Source organism: Rhodnius prolixus, unplaced genomic scaffold (genome assembly GCF_049639745.1).
Source record: "Rhodnius prolixus isolate KJV_2025 unplaced genomic scaffold, Rpr scaffold_8, whole genome shotgun sequence".
Lineage (NCBI taxonomy): Eukaryota > Metazoa > Arthropoda > Insecta > Hemiptera > Reduviidae > Rhodnius > Rhodnius prolixus.
The window spans coordinates 8,521,490-8,543,908 of record NW_027411593.1 but is presented as its reverse complement, the minus strand read 5'-3'; the positions used below and the strand labels follow the sequence as shown (position 1 = coordinate 8,543,908).

General features: G+C 33.2%; 2 protein-coding genes across 3 annotated transcripts in view; one reads left to right on the top strand and one right to left on the bottom strand.

The window, feature by feature from the left end:
• The window catches only part of fuss (SKI family transcriptional corepressor fussel), a 34,812-nt gene extending 20,041 nt beyond the window's left edge, over positions 1-14,771 (bottom strand). Inside the window, exon 1 of the mRNA XM_074121621.1 lies at positions 13,617-14,771. The gene's annotated coding sequence lies outside the window, so the exon portion shown is untranslated. The remainder of the gene's footprint in view (positions 1-13,616) is intronic.
• Positions 14,772-14,783: 12 nt separating this feature from the next.
• Positions 14,784-20,050, top strand: LOC141450809 (bumetanide-sensitive sodium-(potassium)-chloride cotransporter-like). 2 transcript variants are annotated; one of them, XM_074121622.1, is made up of 7 exons: positions 14,784-15,211; positions 15,374-15,526; positions 16,032-16,245; positions 18,299-18,661; positions 18,742-18,830; positions 19,139-19,253; positions 19,756-20,050. In XM_074121622.1, exons 4-7 carry the CDS (start codon positions 18,549-18,551, stop codon positions 19,769-19,771), a joined length of 333 nt encoding a protein of 110 aa, XP_073977723.1. In that variant the 5' UTR covers positions 14,784-15,211; positions 15,374-15,526; positions 16,032-16,245; positions 18,299-18,548; the 3' UTR covers positions 19,772-20,050. The 2 variants fall into 2 exon arrangements, with proteins under 2 accessions (XP_073977723.1, XP_073977724.1); XM_074121623.1 differs by lacking the exons at positions 14,784-15,211; positions 15,374-15,526 and having other exon boundaries at positions 15,574-16,052; positions 16,124-16,245.
• Positions 20,051-22,419: the final 2,369 nt, after the last annotated feature.

The window sequence follows — 22,419 nt, the reverse complement described above, 5'->3', positions numbered from 1 at the left end:
TGGGTGGTTAGCAGGAATGGTTTTTGCACATGGCCTAATAAACAAGCGCTTGAATTGCAAACTACGTTAATTTCAGTTTTCTTCCTAAACAAGGCGGTTTGAGAAATCGGATTATTACTTTAGTCGTTCTACTTCTGAGGCTAGAAGTGAATTGAACTTCCCTACTCCGTCTGTTGCGAAGCAAGTGAAAAGAGAATTAACTCCCAAGTTTGTTATTGGAGTTGTGATTTTTAATTTAGAGAATCAGAAGGGCGTGATACAAGTTACTGGTGATTGAGTTAAAAACAGTACTGGTGTCAAATTGAATGAGGGACGGTAGGGCGCTTAGTCTGTGTTTGTAGGGCTGTTGCCTACTTCACTTGTGACAATGTCCCAAGAGACTGAAGTCCCCTTGATTACTAACCGGCCGCCATATCACATCTGCCTCTAAACTAAATACTTACATCTGTAATTATACTTTAATACGGTCATTCTGTATACAGTATTAGAGTATTCAAACTTAAGTTTCTTAATAATTTACTGTCTTTTTTCTTACTTGTACTGGTCTAAGAGACAATTTCTGAAATTGCCTTCTTTTTGTGGAAACACAATTTTACCACCAAATTCCATTATCTGAGGATTATTTCTTTTAGTAAAAACTTAATTTTCTTAACAATATTTCTAACGATTTTATTTAGAGTTCCAAATTAAAAAAAATATATTACTTCCATATGAAATATTTGTCTAAAACAAAAATATTTTTTGGAGAAGCTCTGTAATGGCTTCTTTATTTTTATATGGGTGTTAGCGGTTAGCATTTCATTCAAAAGCCTCCATTTCGTAGTTTTAAGGTTGACAAATGTCTACAATCTATCTAATAACTATTATAGTAGTGAAATACGATGATCGATGCCCTCTTCTTGGAATGGCAAGCAACATTGCCACACTCTACTTAGAAAGCACCGAACTCAGATGATTAGCGATGTACTCTGTCTGAACCTACCGTAGACTATCTGATTAGAACTGACTGGTCACAGTTGCTTTCGACTTACATTCGGAACGACACTTTTCGGAGTGATGATGTACAGAAATGCCTAGTTCTCTTCTTGAGATGATGTTTGAATTGGTTAGCTCTTTCTTGGAATTCTTTTCCCTTAAGCTTTCTCTTCTCCGATAATTTGCCTTCTTTTGACAAAATGACAAAATTGATAAAGCACCATTGTCAGTTTATGGAAAAAAAAATTATTCTTTTCAAAACTTTTTTAGAATTGTAATCTAAAGAAGTTCGTGATAAAATATTCGTTTCTTAATAGAAAGATAGTTTAACATTTTGTATATCTGTATATTAAAATTAAGAAGACATTAAATTAATTAAACAAGACAGGAAGGGAGAAAACAAACAGAAAAGATGTAACATGTGGCAGGTGAAATATGGATGGAAAAAAGAGGAGATTAATTTGTTTATGGTAGAAGATGCGATCTTCTCGAAATAATCTGCTATTGTTATAGCTCTGTTTGTCATGTACAGAATAGGGTGGTACTTAATTGTGGATCGAGTATTAGATGTATTATGGGGGACCGGCCGTGAATGGGAGCACTAGGCGGGGGCGAATAGGGTGCTGATCTCTTGCTCACCCTTCGCCACTTGTTACTTTCTCTCTCTCCAATCTTCACCGAGACACTTGCATCCCCAACAGCCCATCTACAACTGTTCTCTTCGGCTGTTAGATATGTACGCATGGTGCCAGCAACTTCTGTAATGTCTACAACTCTAACTCCTAGAAATTGAATTTTCACCAGATATACAAATTTTCAAGGTTATTGCTTACTTGTTGATCTTGTCTATTTCTTATTCTTATGTTTTGAATGTGAGTCTGTTTTGTCGAGTGTATGTCATAGTAAGATGAGCGAGTAAGTTGAGGGTAACTAAAAGGTGACTTTCTCTTGGGTTTTTCGGACGGCTTACGTTTCTGGTTTCATGGAAATTAATCATTCAAAGCCTGCACCTGTGCGTTACATGATATCCATAGAAAACCATTTTACAAAATACAATCAAAGTCAGGACTAATACACAACAAATTCATTAACTATCTATCGCATCTATAGCATCAGCAACTATAACATTAAAAAAAAAAAAAAAAATGCACGTTTAATTATCCACAGAACTAACAAAAATAATTTAAACCAAATATATATCATTTCCAAAGATTTAATGTAATCAAGACGGCAGCTGCAACAAGCCGCCATTGCAGTAACCTGATTGTAACCAGAACAGAGGATAAACTGAATAGTGATAGGACACTGTACACGCAGAAGACCATAAAAATCGTATCCTGGTGAAAACATGTCTTGTTCCGTATCAAAACATTTAGTAAAGTGAAGAAGACAAGTTTTAAAGACCTACATCCAACAAATCGAGAGTACAAGTGTTTAATTGAAGAGTATAAGAATGTCAAGTGAGTATTTTACGCTCCTATTTCTTTTTGAGTTCCACACATTGGTGTTTAGTAAAAACTCTTTTTACAAAGCAAATTCACCAATTATTTAACCAATAGAGCTAGAGAATTTCGTGCGACTGTAGCCATTAAATTTAAATATGTTTCTTTATTTTGCATGTTTGGTAGGACAACTTAATCACTCTAAGTGGTGACTGTATGGACAATCAAAAAGAGTGTTCTGATTGGAACAAGTGGTGAGAGATCACGCGAACTCTTTAATTACATAGTTACTGTTTTGTACCAGCACTTATTAATGAATTTTTTGCTAAGCATTTTTAATGAGGCCAATAACTTCTTTAATTAATTTAAATTCTAGAAATTTTTTAATACGCCATTATTCATATTTCTGGAAATCACCCTTCAAATTAATAATTAGCTGTACAGCGTTAATTATTTTTTATAGAGAAGAAATATTAAGTTTAGAAATTGGAAAGCCACTACTTTAAGGACATTTTTAAATTTATGTACATAATATTATGGATTCAAAGTTGATATCAATTAATTTCTCGTGTACACTGACCGCTAGGGCTTAATAGTAAAACAGAGTAGAGCTTTTAAACCTCAAGTGTAAGCCCTTTGTTAAAGATAAAATTTAAATGAATTCGGTTACATATTTCACTTCCTAGGAGGTTGTCCACTAGTCCGCAAGTCCTTGTAGGTCTCAATATAGATTTGTATACAAAGTAAATTGGTTTAGAAAAGTAAGTTTTGATCGTTTATCTAGTAGTATTGATAGCATGGAAAATGATCTGTTAAACTCTATTCTGTTCAGCCTAGTATGGATTCTAATTTACTCGTTCGTTCTTGTTACCCACGATAGTGTTCTCTGGCAGAAATAGAATGCTACTATTATTGAATTTAACAATAGAACAAGTAGGGTGTCGGTGCATAAAAGTGGTTTGAATAAATTTTTGTTCATTCAGCCTTTATCTTCCATTTTTGTTCATTCTTTATCTTCAATTTTGTGTACCGCTTCTAAAAGATAAAATGCAAGCGCAAGACCGGGGAATTGAACCCAGTACACAATACATCTTAGCTTCGCGGTGCTCAGTTATCGTTGAACCTTAAAAATTTTTATTTATTATATAGCAACGCTTTTATTAACGTCCGAAGTATGTGGATAGATCTTAAATTATTATCCACCATTAAAACTAAAACAAAAAAAAATGTTCAAAAATATAAAATTGAAAGAATTGTGCTTATTTAGTTGACTACTAATTATCTTCCTGTCTAAATCTTTCTCTGTGCTCCGCAAATTTAATTCTATACAGAAGACGTTTCAAATTAAATAGCAAAAGAGAGGGTACCGGGCAAGTTCCCTTGGGGGCGGCGCTGAGCGCAGAGGTAAAGGACGGTTTGCTGCGAGACAAGAGATGGAAGTTAGGTCGTATTAAAATGTTTATTTAAAGCCAGCCGTTAGACAATGACTGGAAAATCTCTGTTAGCTAAAGACAGATTAGTCCTTTTGTTTGCTTAGTTTATTTTCTAAAGAGTGGAGATGTATTCTTGATGAGTTTCTGCGCTCTAAAATCTGTTCTTGTTGCCGTTGTTATAACAACTTAATTGATCCATTACACAATTACTTTAATATAAATATGACTTGAAAGAAGATAAATACATTCCCCATTCTCTGGCTCCTCAGCTCTACCGTCCTCTATTGTACTATAAAATAGAGTTATCCCTTTTGAAACATTTCTTTCTATTCTATTACCAATAATTCAAATATTAATTCGAAATTTTAAATGCCTAACTTAAACAGAATTAATATTCGATAGCCCGGCGATTTCATTGTACTATTATGCTATAATGATTATCTTTACACTAAAATTAGAATCTCTGTGGGCGTTTTTTGATATCTCTTTTTAGTGAGAGCAAAACCCTGATGGTGAGATCCTTGGCATCATTGAATATCACTTCTAAGGAAAGATTAGCCGGAATCTGTAAAACGTGGAGTATATTTTCGGAAGATAGGGTTCATTCATGGTAATTAACCTTCATTTAAAGAGTATTGTCTTTTGAAAGATCATCTTCATAGATTGGGACTAGCTGCAGAAATCTATTTTCTTGTAGAATGTATGCATTATGTTCGCATTTAATTCCTAACTTTTTTTTGCACCGGCAACTTCGAACTGAACTGGAAGATGAACACTTCGCCTCAGTCCTGGCGAGTATACAAGGCTGGTGTTAGCTGCTTTCTAAGGGTGAAGGGATAGAATAGCCTCACTTGGAGCTTTAGTTTTACTTTTCTATTAACCCATCCCAGAATAGATTATAAATTTTTTAAAAGCTCTGAGAGTAAGTTGTTGGAGCGCTAAATGAATGTGTGAATTAGAAGAATATAAAGCCGTTCAGTTCACTCGGGCGGAAAGCGACAGTAGATTACGATGACGCAGTTAAGACTACTGAGATCATCAAGATATTCTCGGTGAATAGCCAAACAATTACAATATTTCCTTTTTATTCAAAGAAGTTTTAAAGACAAAAGCCGCCATTCATATTCTAGTAGATGAACATATACTGAAACAATCTGATAATAATCGATACATATCGAGTAAGTATATACACAGCTAAAGGAGGTATTAGTAATTAATTGAAAGGGTAATAGTTTGATTTAATACTCTGTTATTAATTATTTACGCTAGATAATCCTAAGATAACACCATTCTAGAGATAGAACTAGGTATAATCTCTTCAACAATGGTGGAGCCTGCTTCAACTGTGTATATATACAGACTCATCATTTAGTTCAGTATAATTGGGCAGAGTCATTAGTAATGAAAATGATCGAGAACTAACAGAATACCATCTATTTACTTACATTAATGCAATTAATTTTCCTTTTCCTTCCATTTAAATTGGGTTAACTGTTCCATTTTGGCATATTCAAGGGTATAAAATAAATACTGCAAACACCCGCATGACTTATTCTTACCACATTTAAAAAGTAAGGCCATTTTTTCTTGAAACTTTGGATGTTAACTTAGAAAAAGAAATCGTTCAACTTCGGTAGTGACGATTAGTAATATCAAATTGGCAGTTTTTTTGCGGTCATTACTAACAGTTCATTGTGAAAAAACAATTTTTTCTTTTTTAAACTCACTTAAAAAAGTTTTCTGAAACTGAAGCAACTATTTCTCACTGCTATTCTCTTACTTTTATCTTGCATCATTGTGTGCGGTGTACAGTTATTACAGTAAAAGTGACAGTCTGATCTTGTGATGTTTTTCACATTTCTTGTAGCAGGCTCACGCGAAGGTCATTAATTCAGATCAAAATCTCTGTGAATGCTGAAATCTTTCTAGCCTAAATTAGTGCATCGACGGTAATCCTTGGGCAAAAAATATTCAATAATGTATAAATATTTAGAAACTAACCAAAATTGAAATAGATTGAGCGGACCGTACGAAAGTTAGGGATGCGACAGAAAAGGGTGAGTATTTGGTAAAATTATAACAATGATTTCATCGCATGTGTAGAATACTTTTTTTTTTTGGGGGGGGGGATGATGCAGGATATCTGCTGGGTGAATGATGAATAAAAGTGGATGAAGCCTTGAGCAACGACTGCGCGTGTAGAAGGGACTAGAAAGTAGTATTTTTAGTGAAGTGATCCTCTAGTAATTCTTGGTCCGAAAGTTCGAAATGTTGCCTTCGATCAAAGGCAATGTGGAATGCCTAGAAAAATCGCCGGACACAATATTGGTTCTGCCCAAAGAAAATGCTATAGGTCTTTTCAGCGCAAAAAGAAGCTGAGAATCCTACAGTAGTATGAACTGAATACAGACGATTTTCCAAATATATTGTATACAAGGTGAACCAGTAAGTATTGTCCATAGGCCTACTGTGTGTAGTACATCTAAAGTGGAGTACAATGACGTATTGGCCAACTTCATATTTTCCTCTGTTCTTGAGTGACGTCACTTTAAAGTTTTTTTCTAAAATCATTACTTTTTTCCAATAAAAATGTTATTACTCAGAAAGTTTTAGTCCGAATTCGATTCTGATGACACGGTTAGAAAGACAGATAAATTTTCTAAAAATTGATACCATTTCCAAGCATAAGTTATTTTCCAAACAGCCTCAATCTTCCTCCGGATGCTGGAAAAATAATAGTAATCGAAATTTTCAAGAAAACTCATTCGGCCCTTACGTGATCATTATCAGATCTAGGTGCTGGCACTTTTTGTAAAAGTTTCCTTGTTTAATGGGCTTTCAAACGGTGTATTATTTTCCATGATTCTTTTTATCTTCGTATGATAAATTACGTTTGTATTACCAGAAAACGTGTTCACGAGCACTCAACAGTGTTATGGTACGATAGAAAATTTTGAAACCAAGGTAACAGATAAGTGAAGTTTATTGGTAAGGCACCTAGTTGTACTGGTTAATACCTAATTCAGATATCAGGATTATCTGATAGAGGGTTCAAAGGGGGTACAAAGGGTGGTTAAGGCTTATTTACATTTTTTTCTTTTACAACAGTGTATTGTGTGTGAAATTGTAATTTGGAGTAAATACAAACTATATGATTTTTTTTTTTATATAAAAATAGTACTTGTTTAAAATATTTCCTGACATTTTCTCAAAAATTTCAGAATTTAGATTTTTTTTTTTTTTCTAGTGCAATTTGTAACTTTTGACTTCCTAATTTAAGGACAGTCTACATTAAAATTGACTACTGGTCCATCTAAAAGAGTTTTCAATGAATTTAACAACTTGATAAACTAACACTCTTGAGTGCTCGTGAACACGTTTTCTTGTAAAACAAACGTAATTTCTCATACGAAGATAAAAGGGATCCTGGAAAATGATATACCGTTTGAAAGCCCATTAAACAAGCAATCTTTTACAAAAAGTGGCCAGCACCTAGGTCTGATAATGATCACGTAAGGGCCGAATGAGTTTTCTGGAAAATTTCGATTACTTTTATTTTTCCAGCATCCGGAGGAAGATTGAGGCTGTTTGGAGAATAACTTATGCTTCGAAATGGTATCAATTTTTAGAAAATTTAAAGTGGAAAATATGAAGTTGGCCAATACGTCATTGAACTCCACTTTAGATGTACTACACACAGTAGGCCTGTGGACAATACTTACTGGTTCACCCTGTATATATTTATTTTGAACTGAGCCAGAAATTTATTTATTTTTAAAAAAAGCTCTTCCAAGTTATGCCCTACATTCACACAATAATTCCACCTCCGTAATATTGGCCTTAATCACATTGTATCATGGTTGGTGATTTGCGATTAGTTCGAATTATGCAGATATATACATTGTTATTACGTAGTCACGAGGATGGTATAGTATTCGACGCTGAATATTGTGTTATTTAGATTCACTGTGGCAGATTTAGTTCAATTTCGGTACAACAGCCAGCAACTTCCCCTCTCCACTCTTTCTCTTATTCAGTTTCCTATATTAATCTAAACCACAGACTGTACATTTAACATAATTGGAAGATACGGCCAACATTGATTTACCAGATTCCATAATTAATTGTTTCCATAATTTCTATTAACTTTAAATATGTCTACATGATAGGAAGGCAACTTATTTTTCAGATTTAGTTTTAAAATTTAAAAAAAAGACAATAAAGTTGGTAAATTAAAGGAAATGAAGTAAATTTAATTATTTAAAGAGGATGTATTTCAATTATTTCTATTATTATATCAATCTTTTCTACTGGAAACGCGTTATTTCTGGCATTTCTCTGAATTCAAAGAAAGTAAAAATTAAGGTTTTTTTAAAAATATGCTTGAATAAAATCTGTCAAGTCCTGATACAGGTTTTTCATCATTAAATTTGCACTACCAATCATTTTTATTTGAAAAAATTTCCTCAGAACTACTTATTTTTGGGAAGTTTTTTGATAGTGGTGGTTTTTGAGCTTTCCTCTGAGGTGTTACTATGACCACTTTGTACGTCGTACTTTATACGTAGAAATCATTCCTGTAATTCCTCCACAAGGTCTAAATTTTGTTAGCAGAAATCTCACGACTAAGAAATCTGACTCTAAAATCGAAATCCTAGCCAATCTTTCGTGACAACATCATCGTAATGAAGGGATTATCTAGAGCATATAGGGATTAGCTAGTTTCCGAGTTACTAGTGAAGAAAATGACTATCAAAATCCATTACAGTTTTCCATTAACATTTCAGACTTCTTTTTTTTAAACTTCTTGTTAAATTTTCTTAACTAATTTTTCTGGACAAAATAAAACTTCAATAAATTCCACCACTGGCTCTTGTCTGGATTTAACGACTAGAACGGCAAGCAGTATGCTTAGTGTAAGTAAAGTAAGTAATTGCCTATTTTTTCTGGCGTGTTTTACGTCTAACTACTAATTAGGTGTTGTGGACGGAGCAAATATACTTTACTGCAAATTTCTTTTATTAACCATTAAATAAAATCCAACGCCTAAGACCGGGAATTGAACCCAGTACCACAATACATAATAGCTTCGCAAGTCTCGGCTCTATCCGCTCGGCTATCGTGGACCGTATGCTAAGTGTAGCAGATATCCTTCGTTGCATCGCCAAAGATGCTTTCTTTGGCTCCTTTCTTCTGGTTAGTCGTAACCCATCCGACCATTCTAATCCTGTTCGCGAAACCAGGGTGGCTGAAGAGGCGATTGCTCTTTTTATATATATATATTTAAAGACGATAGCTACCACATTAGTCCATGCAAGCGATTGTTTCCCCATTATAATAATCCTTCTGTGCAGTTGTGAATGTTCAAATACAGTCGACTCTCGATAAATCGGAATCCAAGGGACTACGAGAAAAATTCGAATTATCGAGACTTCGAATTATCAAGAAGGGGGAAAAAATCGAATTATTAAGAGTTTTTATTATGTATATATGTAATGTACATACGTACATTGAAAATACGTATGAGCTTACCTAAGTTTTAGACATATGCAGCCTCAAATAAAATAGTAAAAATAATGAAAACGACCAAAAAATTTCATATGTATGTATTAACATTTCAATAAATAATAATATACATATGTACCTAATTAATTATACCTAATATACAGTTTTTTGTTTCAATGTGGCTAGACTTAGTCAAGTGACTTAGAATTGTAAAGCGTTGATGGTGGAATATTGAAAGTTTTGGCGATATCTTTTTCTTTTCGAACCACTTTCCATGGCCGCGATAATTTTTTCTTTTTGTCGGACACAGTAAGGGAGACGTACTTCCCATCGTGACAAACTAAGAAAGGGAATTGGAAAGTTAAACTGGGCTGGAAGGAGGGAAACATTACGCAGGAAATGAACAATAAGCGGAAAATGAGAAGTAAACATTACTAGGGAAAATTCGAATTACGTATAAAGAGAGGAAGCGACCTCGTTCGAGTTATAGAGCCTTCTCTCCCCCTGTCGTTAAGAAAAGGATTTCGAATTATCGAGCGTATCTAAATACACTGAATTTTTTCGATTTACCGAAGTTAGCATCTGTAGAGTTTGAATTATCGAAAAATTCGAATTATCGAGAGTCGACTGTATATAGAAGTTAAAATTGTAAACTAATTATTGAAAATCATTTTCTATTTGTAAAGAGTAAAAAAAAGCTATGCCTAATTAAATTTTTCTTTTACAAATTAAATAAATTTTTTAAAGCTTTAGAAAAAGATACTTTTGATTTTGAATACTATTAAAGATACTTTAATAGCATGAGAAGACTTGATGAAATATTCCACTTCACAGTCTAAGCCCCTTATCTTCTTCTTTACTTATAAGACAATCATTATTTCTTAATTAATAGATTTTGTAGAATTTAATGGTGGGGATTTCTCTAAAAATGTTCAAATTTCCTCGTTTACAGGAACAATTTTCTCAATTATTTAAAAACATATATTCTTAAAAAAATAAATAAAAAAAAAAACCTAGCGGGTATAAACCCGATGAGATTGCGTTGTTTAAATGTCTTCACCCAAAATCACCTTTTAAGGAGAAGTGGACTACCGTTCTTTTGGGGGATTCGACATCCCAGTATTAACAAGGGAAACCAAAACCCTGAGACTGACAGCTCTAATACAAAAAGTAACACATGGAAGGGCTCATCAGAGAATGCTCTTTAACTGGAGTTTGATGGACTCAGAAGTTAACTCTGGCGGTTCACCATCACTTTGAGAACAAATTGAGTCACTTAGATTTTTCTAGATCTTAAAGATCTAATTTTTTTTAGACATTCAACCTTTTACAAACTTTTAATTTAACAAACAGGCATGATTCAGTTAAATCGCCAAAAATTATCGTAGTTTTTTCTTTTGAGTAAAAAAGTTGGCGTCTTTTCTATACAATCATTCTGTCGTCTTTCTATGAAATTAAAAACTCGTATAACTTGAAATAAGATCAATCTTATTTGCAGTTGCATGAGCCAAAAACAAATTTATACCAATTTTTCTGGCTAAGAATGGAGTTAAGTACAAAATGAACAGCCTAGGAATCGGCAAGCTCTCTTTGTTCTAGAGAAGGTATTGAAACTTATCCGACATATTATCTTTTCTCAGTCCGTAAACGTGGAGGCTTTCAACGACGCCATCTATCCTCTTGGGTCTGCTCTTTCTTCTTCTTCTTCTTTCGGCTTCTCAGACTAGGACTTCTTCAGCCATTCTTCCATTCTTTTTATATGGCCGTACTATGTAAGTTTAATTTCTTATTTCTTCATATCTTACTCTTTCAAGTCTTATTCGTGGTGCCCTTCTTCAGTATTCCATCTCGGTGGATAGTAGCTTTGTCCTTAAAGCCTTATTCAAGGTCTAAGTCTCAGCGGCTAATTTATTTCTCCATTACCAACATATTCCGTTTCACCCAGTAATCATTACTTCAAATGCAATGCAAATACAAAGATCACCTAGAAATCAAACATATGTAATCTTCCGTTAAGCCTCAGTAACGGACGCTCTAAACTCTTTTTTTGCAAACGACCACAAAACCATCATCATCGATCTAGCGAAATTCAAAGATTTAATGATATTAAATCTATTCACAGAAACCTACACAAATTCTAAAAAATTGGAACATCTAAGAACCAGAGGAGCAACCCAGTTAACCAGGACAAGTAGTTTCCTGAAGTTGCACTTTAGAAGGATAAAGTTAACCTGGATATTCAAGGATAGATATTTAGGTAAGTAAATAGTGTTTGTAGTTAACAGAAAATTATTGGAGCAATTTTCTTGAAAAATTGGGAAAAACTGAAATAGCGATAGTATAAAAACGGAGTATTAATATTGAGTTCTCTGTTATTATTGTTTTTCAGATAATCCGTTCCTACAAGCACAAATCGTGCGCAAAAAATTATTTGTTCCGTATTCAGAGGACTTAAAGTACTTCCACTTAAAATTATGAAAACTTGACATATTTCCTGTTATTTGAGGTGAGTGAAAGTAAAAAATTAAGAGGAAGAATGGAGCGTTGAATAATTAGGATGTAAATAAAAGGGATTGCACTAGAGTTCCCTTTATAATTGAACAATTTTTAACCTATTCATTCACCTTCAAGTAACCTTAATTCTTGTCTTTCCCAGGAGCTGTTGGAGGAAAAAACAAACAAACAAAAAACTGGGCTTTGAAGTGAAAGAGGTGGTAATCAGAATGTTTTACGTCTTGTACTGTAATCTGGGCTTTAAAAGCTGTATCTTGTTGTATTTAGGACGTTTGACTAATGTGTACGGCATTGTATTTTTCTTGAAGGAATAATCATTTTCGATTTATGTAAAAGAGCGATATTTTTCAATAAAAATGGCAAGTCAGCTAATTAAGTAGCTTCAGGAAGTAGCTATTAAAAAAAAAGACATTCGACCTCGAAGTTCTTAAGCTGATGTTAAGCGCATTTCTATTCTGTAACGCAAGAATCGATTATTTTTTTTCTCGCAAGTAAAAATTTTGTTCGAAGAAATTAAAAATCAGATGCTGTCTTTAAAGGTGTTTTGATGCGTAACAGTTTCCGGGATCTGTACCGGCTGCTCACAGATGGGGATTTATGGTACAGTTCTAATTCACTTCAATGTTCGTGGTGCAAGCAAGAGTCCGCTTCTTTTTGATGACAACCTCTCATTGGAGTTTGAATCCTAGGAGTGTAGCTTACTTTTCATAAATCCCGCTTTAAATTTATTGAACCAGATTTTGAGTAATCCGTGTAGAAACTCGCTTCTTTTTTTTTTATCCCAACTCTACCTCATTAATTTCTGAACTGCGTTTGCAGCATTGTAGCGATTAAATTCGTTGGTTTAAGGTATAGATAGATATTTTCAAAAGCTGTTAATAAGCGTCAGCAGAAAAGAAACGTAGGGCCGCTTACTTAGGATAAGAAGTAAAAAATTAGTTGAGGATTAATCACGAGAGACAGATAAAAAAAAGACTTAGAATTTTGTTAGACCATAAAATGTTAAGCACAATTATTACTTTCAAGTTCCAAAAATCGTATGCCCTAGGTGATGTACAAATTTCACTGTTGAACTTGGGAAAATCTGCAAGTGCATTGAAATAGAATAGGGTGGCCCAGCAATGTGAAGGATTTCTTAGATCAGGACACAAAGTGTTAGAAACAATTCTTCGAATTCTCAGATTTATACTTTAAAATTTAGATTTAAGAGTAAAAAATATGTATGAAGAACATAAAGTTGTACATAATGCAGGTATATAAAATATTATTTATTTTTAAAGAGGGGGTTTAGAAGTTTTTATTGGTGTGACAGAATTTGCTAGAATGGTTGTATGAGTAGGGATTAGTGCACTTTTTCACTGTAGGGATTAGGAAATATTTTGTCTTGATTTCCAAGTGTAATCGGTTATGACTCTGGGGAATTGATGCATCGGAGAAAATCCGTTCCAACAAAATGTTTGAAGACCACATCGAAAGAAAATCGATTACATTTTTATTAAAAGTTGTACCCCAAATTTTATTTTCGATCTTTGTTTTAATTCAGAAACAAAAATTTAATACATTCATCGAAGGCTTCTTAGAAAAACTAACTAATATATAAAATTAAAATATTTTTCATGCAGTCCAGTTAAAAAAAAAAAAATCATTAAAAAATAAATTAAGTTCACCCAAGATGTAACAGAAATTAAATCTTTTACTCTTTATTAATTTGTTTGCTCGTTACAATATTTAAGAAACAATTAATTACCTGAGTGGATGTAAAAATGAAGCGATGTCTTCTCTATCTAGCAAACTGTATATAAAGGTGATAATAGTGAAGTAACGGATATCAAAATATAGGACAAGTAGCCTAGAGATGTAATCACTTCACTTGAAGTGATTGTATGTTGGGGGTCGCCTGTTTTGGTACCAGTGGTAGGCGAACCTCATCGGTCCTCCTAGCCCTTAATAGCATACCAGTGGGCGTGGTATACTTCATCCGCGCCGTCGTTTCACTCATCCAATCGTCTGGTTTCCAAGAACTCATCCCCACTACTTTTTTTGCCGCCTTCACCACTCCTGTACAATACATGCCACCCCCGGCGTAACAGAAACCTTTTATTTTTCCTGTTTAATATTTAACATAATACCCTACTAAAGAACATATGATTAAATTATCTCTTTCTTTTTTTTCCACTCTTCTGCATATATTGGGAGATTTTGATATTACCTGTTTATTTTTAATTATATTACTTAAATGAATAGTAGCTACAAAACTGCTGTGAAATTTGTTGCTAATTTTTAATGACCAATAGTTATCTGTATAATAGTCTTCCTCAGAATCGGCTTATCAACATATATCAATCTGAGATCTTGCGAGTTTGATAGATAATCCTCCCTTATTCTATCAAAACATTCGATGAATTCTTGTACAATTTCTGGAAGAAATAAAACAGGGACTTGCTCCGCGTGATTGAAGCAGTTCGAAGATTACTAGCTTAGAATAAGCTGAAGCTCTATGAAAGATGCAGCAATGATATGAGTTGCATTTCCAGAAAGATCGGCAAGAATACCATATTATTGAGCATTACGCTTTTTGAAGAAGTACTTACGGATGATGGTGTCAGGTAAGATCACTCTATATTATTCTCAGCAAATTGAGTTATATAAGAAACTGGAAAGATTATAGCGAAGGTAAATCCTTCTTTAACACCTGGTAATTGCCCAGGCAGTCCAATCTCCTTTAAACGACGTTAGCGCACTCTGATAGGAGGTGAATTGGTGACTGCTCAATCTCAGAATTCTGATTGTGTGTTACATTTTACAGGCTGTAAATGGCTTTAAGTGTTTACGTAAATAACAGCACTCACTAGAAGGTTTAAGATATGACAAGATATAAAGTAAGGTAATCGCCTATTTTTTCAGGTAGGGCTTAATGTCAAACTACTATCATAATAATAATTAGGTATAACTAGGTTATTATAGAAATAACAAGATAGATTAATATTATTACAATTATTTTATTGAAATTGGAAACACATGATTTATATATAACAATATATTAGTACTTCAATTAAATATTATCTTTGATGTGTTCAAATATCCTTCCCCTTCTGCGATTAAGTCTCTGCGAAAGTTTTAAGTCGTCCAGTCAGGTTGTGAATCTTCCTCCCTAGCTGGTTAATAATGTCTCAGCTGGGTTAGGCCTGAAATGAACGCTGCTTTTATGTGGTTTTTACTTGGAAACTACAATTCAATTATAATGTAAATAACATGTCACATTAAGCTATCGAAATTTTTGAAAGTAACTAAGTATTGTTACTAAAAAAAATCCATGACATGTGTTCCTCGAGCCCTCAACAGGTTGGTGCATTAATTTTTGAATTTAATAAAATTAATTTAATTAATCAAATCGGTGTCAGTGTATCGTTATCCTCAAAACTCTGATCGATCCCATGTTAACACAAAAAAATTAGTGAAACCTTTCTGTAATGTATAGAAAATTAAGATTTGTACTATTTTCAGCAACAGTAACAGTGGTGTGTCTATTTGTGTATTTAATTTCACAAAGAGCTGGGAAGAACTTAATTCAGATCTAAACGAAAACTGAGGTATTTAATGCAGAAAATTAAGATGAATCGAAGCAAGGAGAAATGTTCCAAAATAATAGCTTGGAAGGTAAGAATTATGGCTTGTTGAACTACAAGTAAGTGATAACAGTTTAATTCACTCAGAAGATTGCTATGAAAACAAAAATTGCGATAGTTGCTCTCTCTTAGATTAGGTTACCTACATTTGATGGTAAGTTGGAGGAATTTCCGCTCTTTAATAGGTTCAAGATCTGGATCTTCAGTCAGTTCAAAACTTCAATTATTAACGAGTATTTGGAGCACGAGAGTATGAAGCCTCTAATAAAACCCAAACAAGCGTTCCAAGCACATCAAATTCTGAATGCGAAGAGATTAATCAGATATCTCTGGATATCGTGCACCCGATAATCGTGATTTCGGCCCACTTTAATCATTACAATCACTTAGGTTGCCAATCTATCAATAGAATCATAATTAATCCACATTAAAACAAAACAAAAAGTTTGAGTTAGGAACCAGAAAAAGATGGAAACAATAAAGTACTTAATAAAATTGAAATTCCTACCTTAGTCGAATTAAATTCTTTCTTGCAGTGCAGTTTTGGAGGGGCAGAGGTGAGCAAACAATCTCAAGTAAGCAGCAAATCACATGCAATTTGAAAAATCTAAGACATTTGTTTCAGTAGACTGAAAAAAGAAAAAAGTTAACTTACAATGTGATTACTGTGGGAATCAGAATAGAATAATATTTGTTCCAAGTTTTTTTCATCCTGACTTTGATGCATGAAGTCTCTCGATCGGGATTAAGGTAAATATTTTTTAAAGAAATAACAATACTCTGAACTAAATTCCAAATTCTGCATTAAGAACAAGATCAGGGATTCTCCTCTTTTCCATGTTCAGCTGAAGAGAAAGTGAATGATCACTTTTCCATGTTCTGCGTTTTCTTGGGCCTATGGAAACAACCATTCTTGAAAGACATTAGTCTTCTACACCAGTTCGTAATGTCTGAAAAACTATAGTACAGTGAAAAAAATATCCAACACTACTGGTTAGAGGAAACGCAGTCTAACTTTGTAACAGCTGAATACTAAATATGTTGCGAAATCAACTTTTAAATAAAATTGGAATTTGTAAAAAATAATTATATTTCTTATCACATTCAGTTAACAGTTCAGAGTGAAATATTCCCAACAACGTCTTCTTTACTGATCCAAACTTTGGAAAACTAGGTCAGATGGTCGTGCTCTTAGGACTGGGTTTAATTTTCTTTATTTTCTCAGCTGGCTTTTTCTCTTTTCTTTTAAAAAGAAGGGTAGCTTTAAGGGCCCAGTGAGGATATGGTTTGTTTCCTACCAAAAACGAATAATATTTATTAAGAAGTGTTGTCTGGAAATGTTCTGGAAGATAGATGTTGTATCCGTGGATTGTGGTGAGATTAAATGTTAAGTTGGAATTTTCTGTATCGCATTTTAGCAACTTGTGTGACGAAAGAAATGTCTAAGTCTCTGTGAATGGTTTAATTGGTGACGTAGAAAGGGGCGTTTACTATAGAGCGAAGAATTTTAGACTACAAGGCCTGGATTCTTTGGAGGTTTGAGCGTTTGGTTGAACCTCACAGTTCGATGCCATAAGCCAGACTGGCTTTAATATACTTACATAAATAAGTCTTTTGTTGTCCAGAGTGAGTTTTGATCTGTTGTCTAAATAGTCTTTTCAGTTGTCGGAAGCGTCTGTTGAGTTCTGTTCTCTTAAGTCGTGTATGAGGATTCCATGTAAGTCTTTTGTCGAATTAAAGCCCTAGGTAGCGGACCACATTGACTACTGGTAAAGGAATTAGATTGTAAAAGACAGGAGGAAGAGTGATGCGTCGAAGAGTGAAGGTAATATTTTGAGATTTTGTTTCGTTCAGTTTGATAGCCAATTTGTTTAACTATTTTTCTATGGTGGTGAGGTGGGACTAAAGGAGCTATTAATGGATCTATGTCAGTAGATAAGATGGCAGTATCATCAGCATAGGATGAGTTGGTATGTCTGAGGAGTAGATAGTGTACAGAACGGGGCCTAGAATGCTGCCTTGCGGAACACCAGCGTCAGCTTGGCTGAATGGAGAAAGAATTCTTCTAATCTATATTGAAGAATTGAAGTCACAATTTGCCAGAGACAGAACGTTGTACACTCTTTACAGAATTCTATGTAAGTTGAGATCTATCTCGTCCTAATAGAGCTTTCTTTTAGTTTGTCTGCATTTTAGGAGGTTTCAATATTTGTTCTTATGATTTTTTTTTTGCAGTAAATTATCTGTTCAGATTGCGTGCAGACAGACATTTTGAGGTGTCGCTTAGCATTATGTAAAATAAATAATTTTACCATGAACGGATCTCCATCTATCTATAGCTATTGCTATTTAGAGTCTGTTTAATATTCATCTGTATTTATGGAACCATAGTTTTGTATGGCGGATATATTTTGGGAATTATGTGTAATGTCCGCTAGAACTTATTTCGCCAAGCTGAATGAGCGTTACTTTAAAAATGAATAAATCGTTTAGTACGATTAGCAGATGTTCATATACTTAACTGTAAATTTACTGTAGGTACTTTAAAAGTTAGATTTTAAATTAAAAAATAATAACTAGTATTCAGCTGCTGGCCCTTTAGATTTTCTCTTCGAAGGGGCTACTTACAGTACACTGAGGACAGTGTGATCTACAGTGTTGAGATGCTTCTTCAATAAATAAGAAATAACTAATTTTAATATTTTACCTAATTTGGATATTGTGCGTTTGAAAAATAACCAGAAAACTGTAAATAAATAAGTATTGGACGGCTAGTAAATAGATTTCAATGGTGTGTTACTAGGTGAACAGTTACAAATCCCTGAAAATTGGATAGAAGATAAAAATCCCTGCCACTCTGTAGGCTGGAGAAATATTTTTTGGTAATATTTGGGGTAATAGAATGGTGAAGCAGAAATCCTGAAAAACATTTGTATTGTAACACTAAGTAAAAATATAATCTCATGGATCAAAAAGATTTTTTCTTTTAACATATTTTAATTCTTGAGAATTATTTTCTTAAAAAGCAAGAAGCACCATCGGCTATTCCAAGCATGAACAAATCGAGGGTTAGCAAAAATCCCAGCCCAGATACTGCTACGCCTCTTGCCAAATCAACACCAAAACCAGCCAAGGTTTATAGGTTCTTCAGAGCAGATATGTACAAGTAAATAGCTCATTCTTTAGTTTGGTGTATTCATGGGTTTTTATTTTTATAACACTATTTATATGACGTTAATTTTATAGGAACAGTTGTGCTATACTCTCATTGAATCAGTTCCACAGAAAACAAAAGAAAGAAATCATCGATGTATGGTGGCTTTATGACGATGGAGGTTCGTTTATTAAACTGTTGGTAATTGACATCTATTTTTGTTGGATTTTTGCACTGTTCGAAAAACAGCAGAATCATTTTCTGGAATAAATTTTGGGTCATCGAAAGTTAAAGAACATTCATCCATATTCAGTATCTGAGATCTTGAAGGCTTAACATCACTGAATTTGTGATTGCGTTGAACACATTCTCTATGAAATCACAGTGATTATGATCATATATCCGTTGACTCAAAGCGAAGCTCAATAGCTCGGAAAAGATGTCCGATTTTTAGTCCGACATTTAGCTAATTATGAAACATTGTTGCAGGATTGACTTCACTTTTTCCATACATAATTAGTACAAGACGAAACTGTTCTGAATGTAAATTGCGAGTATTTACGTTGGCCAATAAAAAGGAGGATTTGATGTACGAACAGAAAAAGTAAATACATATATTTATTAAATTATATTTTGTATATATTCAAAGAATACATTAAATGAGGAGATTTATTTCATACTTATTCGCTCATTGAATTCAGTAGTGGTACAACTATTAATTTTACGAGCCAGATGATCGGCCCATTCCCATTTTAGTTTTTTATTAAAACTCACTGCGTCTTACCGAAGTTTTCTTTCTGATATTTTCATTTCTAATCCTATTCTTTCTTTTTACATTAAGCATACTTTGTTCGATATTTCTCTTCCACATCTGTCTCTCTGTTTCTTGTATTTTGGTAGTGAACCAAGTCTTACAACCATACGAAAAAACCGGGAGTATTTAGGTATTAATTTCAACACGTTTCCACTCTATTTCTTTGCTGGCCTTCATAATTTTTTTGAATACAAGGCGATACGTCTCGGAATTTCCTTTCCTTTTTGAAGGAGATTATCTGTTTCAAATATATTATATTTTTTCTACTTAACAAAACGATGATTTGTTTTAGCACAGTTGATACATAATCCAACTTCCTAACATGCTTCCTCAACATTTTAAAACATTTTGACTAGCTGATCTTCCAATGGAGCTAACAGAACTACATCATCCGCAAATTTCAAGTTGTTTAGAAGTTTAATTTGTATTTACTTAATCAATTAATTGTTAAAAAATTAATTTGAATTATAAATAAAATTTAATTCAAGATAATAACACAATAAATTAAGTTTAATGGTTTTTAAATCTCTAATTAAATGTAGCGGTCTGACTTTACGGAATATCAAGTTAAGCTTCTTGCAAGTTTTTATTAGGGAGACAAATGTTTTTCTCTTTGGTGTGTTTTAAGTAATTTGAGAAAAAACAGTATTGAACGGGAGGCACTTGACATGAAGCAGCATCCCGGGATGTCACCCCTTACATATATTCTCATCGAAGATGTGGACAGGTGCGCTGTGCTCAATATTACCGTTGATTTTATTGTTTCCCTTAAGGAAAGAAGTACATATGGATATCTCAGAAAGAATAGAAATACACAAATAGTAAGTCATTCACAAATACATTATGAATATACGAGTATGTCGCATCTTCTTACTGTTTTAAAGTTTTCTTTGTAAGATTTTACTTATTTATGCATTAATTTATTAGAATCACATATTCATCAATATTCATAACTAATCATATTAATTTAATTAAAACATATGTAATTATTTCCCAAGACAAATGAACTAGGACTTAGTTTACGCTTAACTTTGCCCCCCCCCGTATACAATAAAACTCTAACTTAACAATTCTAAAATTATCACCTATGAAAAAAAACAGAACCCTTAAACATGAACAAGGTTTCAATAATTTTATTTCATTATTTTTATAAAATATTTTACGATTCATTTACATTTTGAATAGCAGTCGTACCATATGACCTTATAACATCATATAACCTTCCTCAAACAGTTAGCAAGTGTAATGTTGGAAAGTTGTTGAAGTAGATTTTGTTACATCAAAGTTATTAATATACTTCTGATCAAGGACAATAAATGTGAATACATACATTTTGAGGATCCATTGATTCTCCCAACTTTTCTTGGTAAGTAGGTACTATTATTCTATTGTTTACTTTCCATTTTATTGTATGCCTTGAAATTCCAAAAACTGAATTTCAAACGTGGTACCACTTATGCATTACCTTATCATGAAGTAGTAATTCATTCAACAATTGAATGCTCTTTAGAGTGATTAATCATTTTATAATTCATTTATTTCATTTTAATCGTTAATTTGGTTATACACTTTAATGTATTAATTGTAGATTAATTTAGTTTTTAGTACATAAGACGGCAGTTAACTTGCTGTTACTTACTATTTACAAAAAGTACTAAAAAACAGATTTAAGTTGCAGATGTAGTCGTAATTTTTCCCTAATTCTTTTTTACTAACTGAAATTTTGTGATTTTTTTTTTCAGTGTGGCCAGCTTTCTGCTAAATTCAGAATAGATTAATCTGATTTGAAAATAATGCCTGATAACTGAGAAACCAATGGAAGAAACAAGTCTGTTATTTGATTCACTAATGTATTAGAAGCAGTGATGGGGGAACACAAAAGAAACTAACTCATCGTCAGACATAAATTAATCATTTGGTGTAGAGATTTTCACTTCACTTTGTTTCTACAACACTACTCGCACCACACTTGTTGACTATTCAATAACCATGAGTGATACAACAGGTAAAAAGAACGATATTATCCAGCATTGTGAACCTAACCACATTTTCAACAGTAACTGTTTCCTTTGCAAATATTTCAGAAGTGTTATTATTGGGAAAAAAAGGACGAAATTGATATAAATCTATCTTTTTCATGACTGCGATTTCAGTTGTTGCTTTGAACTGATGTGATGAGGGTTAACTTGTAAAAGTTCAGCGTTTTCTTTATGTAAAAAATAAAAAAATGGTTATGAGAGGAAAATGTCTTATGATAATTTCATTTTACAAGATAATTTGCTGGAAAACTGGACAACATTGTTAACGTTGATCAGTATTTTATGAAAGGGTCTCATAAAAATCAGAACAAAATTAATATTGTGCTACAGAAGTAAACGTTGACAGAAGACAAAATATGGTTCATCTTTACTCAGCAATTAACCAAGTCATTGAAGTTCTCTGCAATCCTTCGAGTATATTCCAGCCAAACGTAACGAATATCATGTATTTTGACAATTTCCCACACAACTTTTGGGCCTGCAAAAGTATGTAAATTGGGAAGGATGGTGAAAAATTGCAAGAGGTAAAAGAGTTGTTCAAGCGAAATTTAAGGATGAACTCTATTTAGCACAACTGGATTAATTCCATGAAGTTCTGGCCGGAAAGTATCCAATTTTAATCACCAAAAAAATAGTTTTTTTGGGACAACTAATGCTTCAGACTACCGAAAAATTTAAGTGAGTTAGAGTTAAATTTCTTTCTGCTTATTCAATTTCTCTTTTTTGGACTACTTTGTTGAATAGTTATTATATAATATCGAAGGAAGTATAGGTATTATTGAACTCTACCTCCAAAGAAGTTTCATGACCCCAAAGAGCAATTGAATTACTGACACAAGGTGAATAAAGTTAAATGTAATGTACTAATAAGAATAAACAATGCCTGGTTAGTCTTATTTTACTTTTTGCCTCCTGTA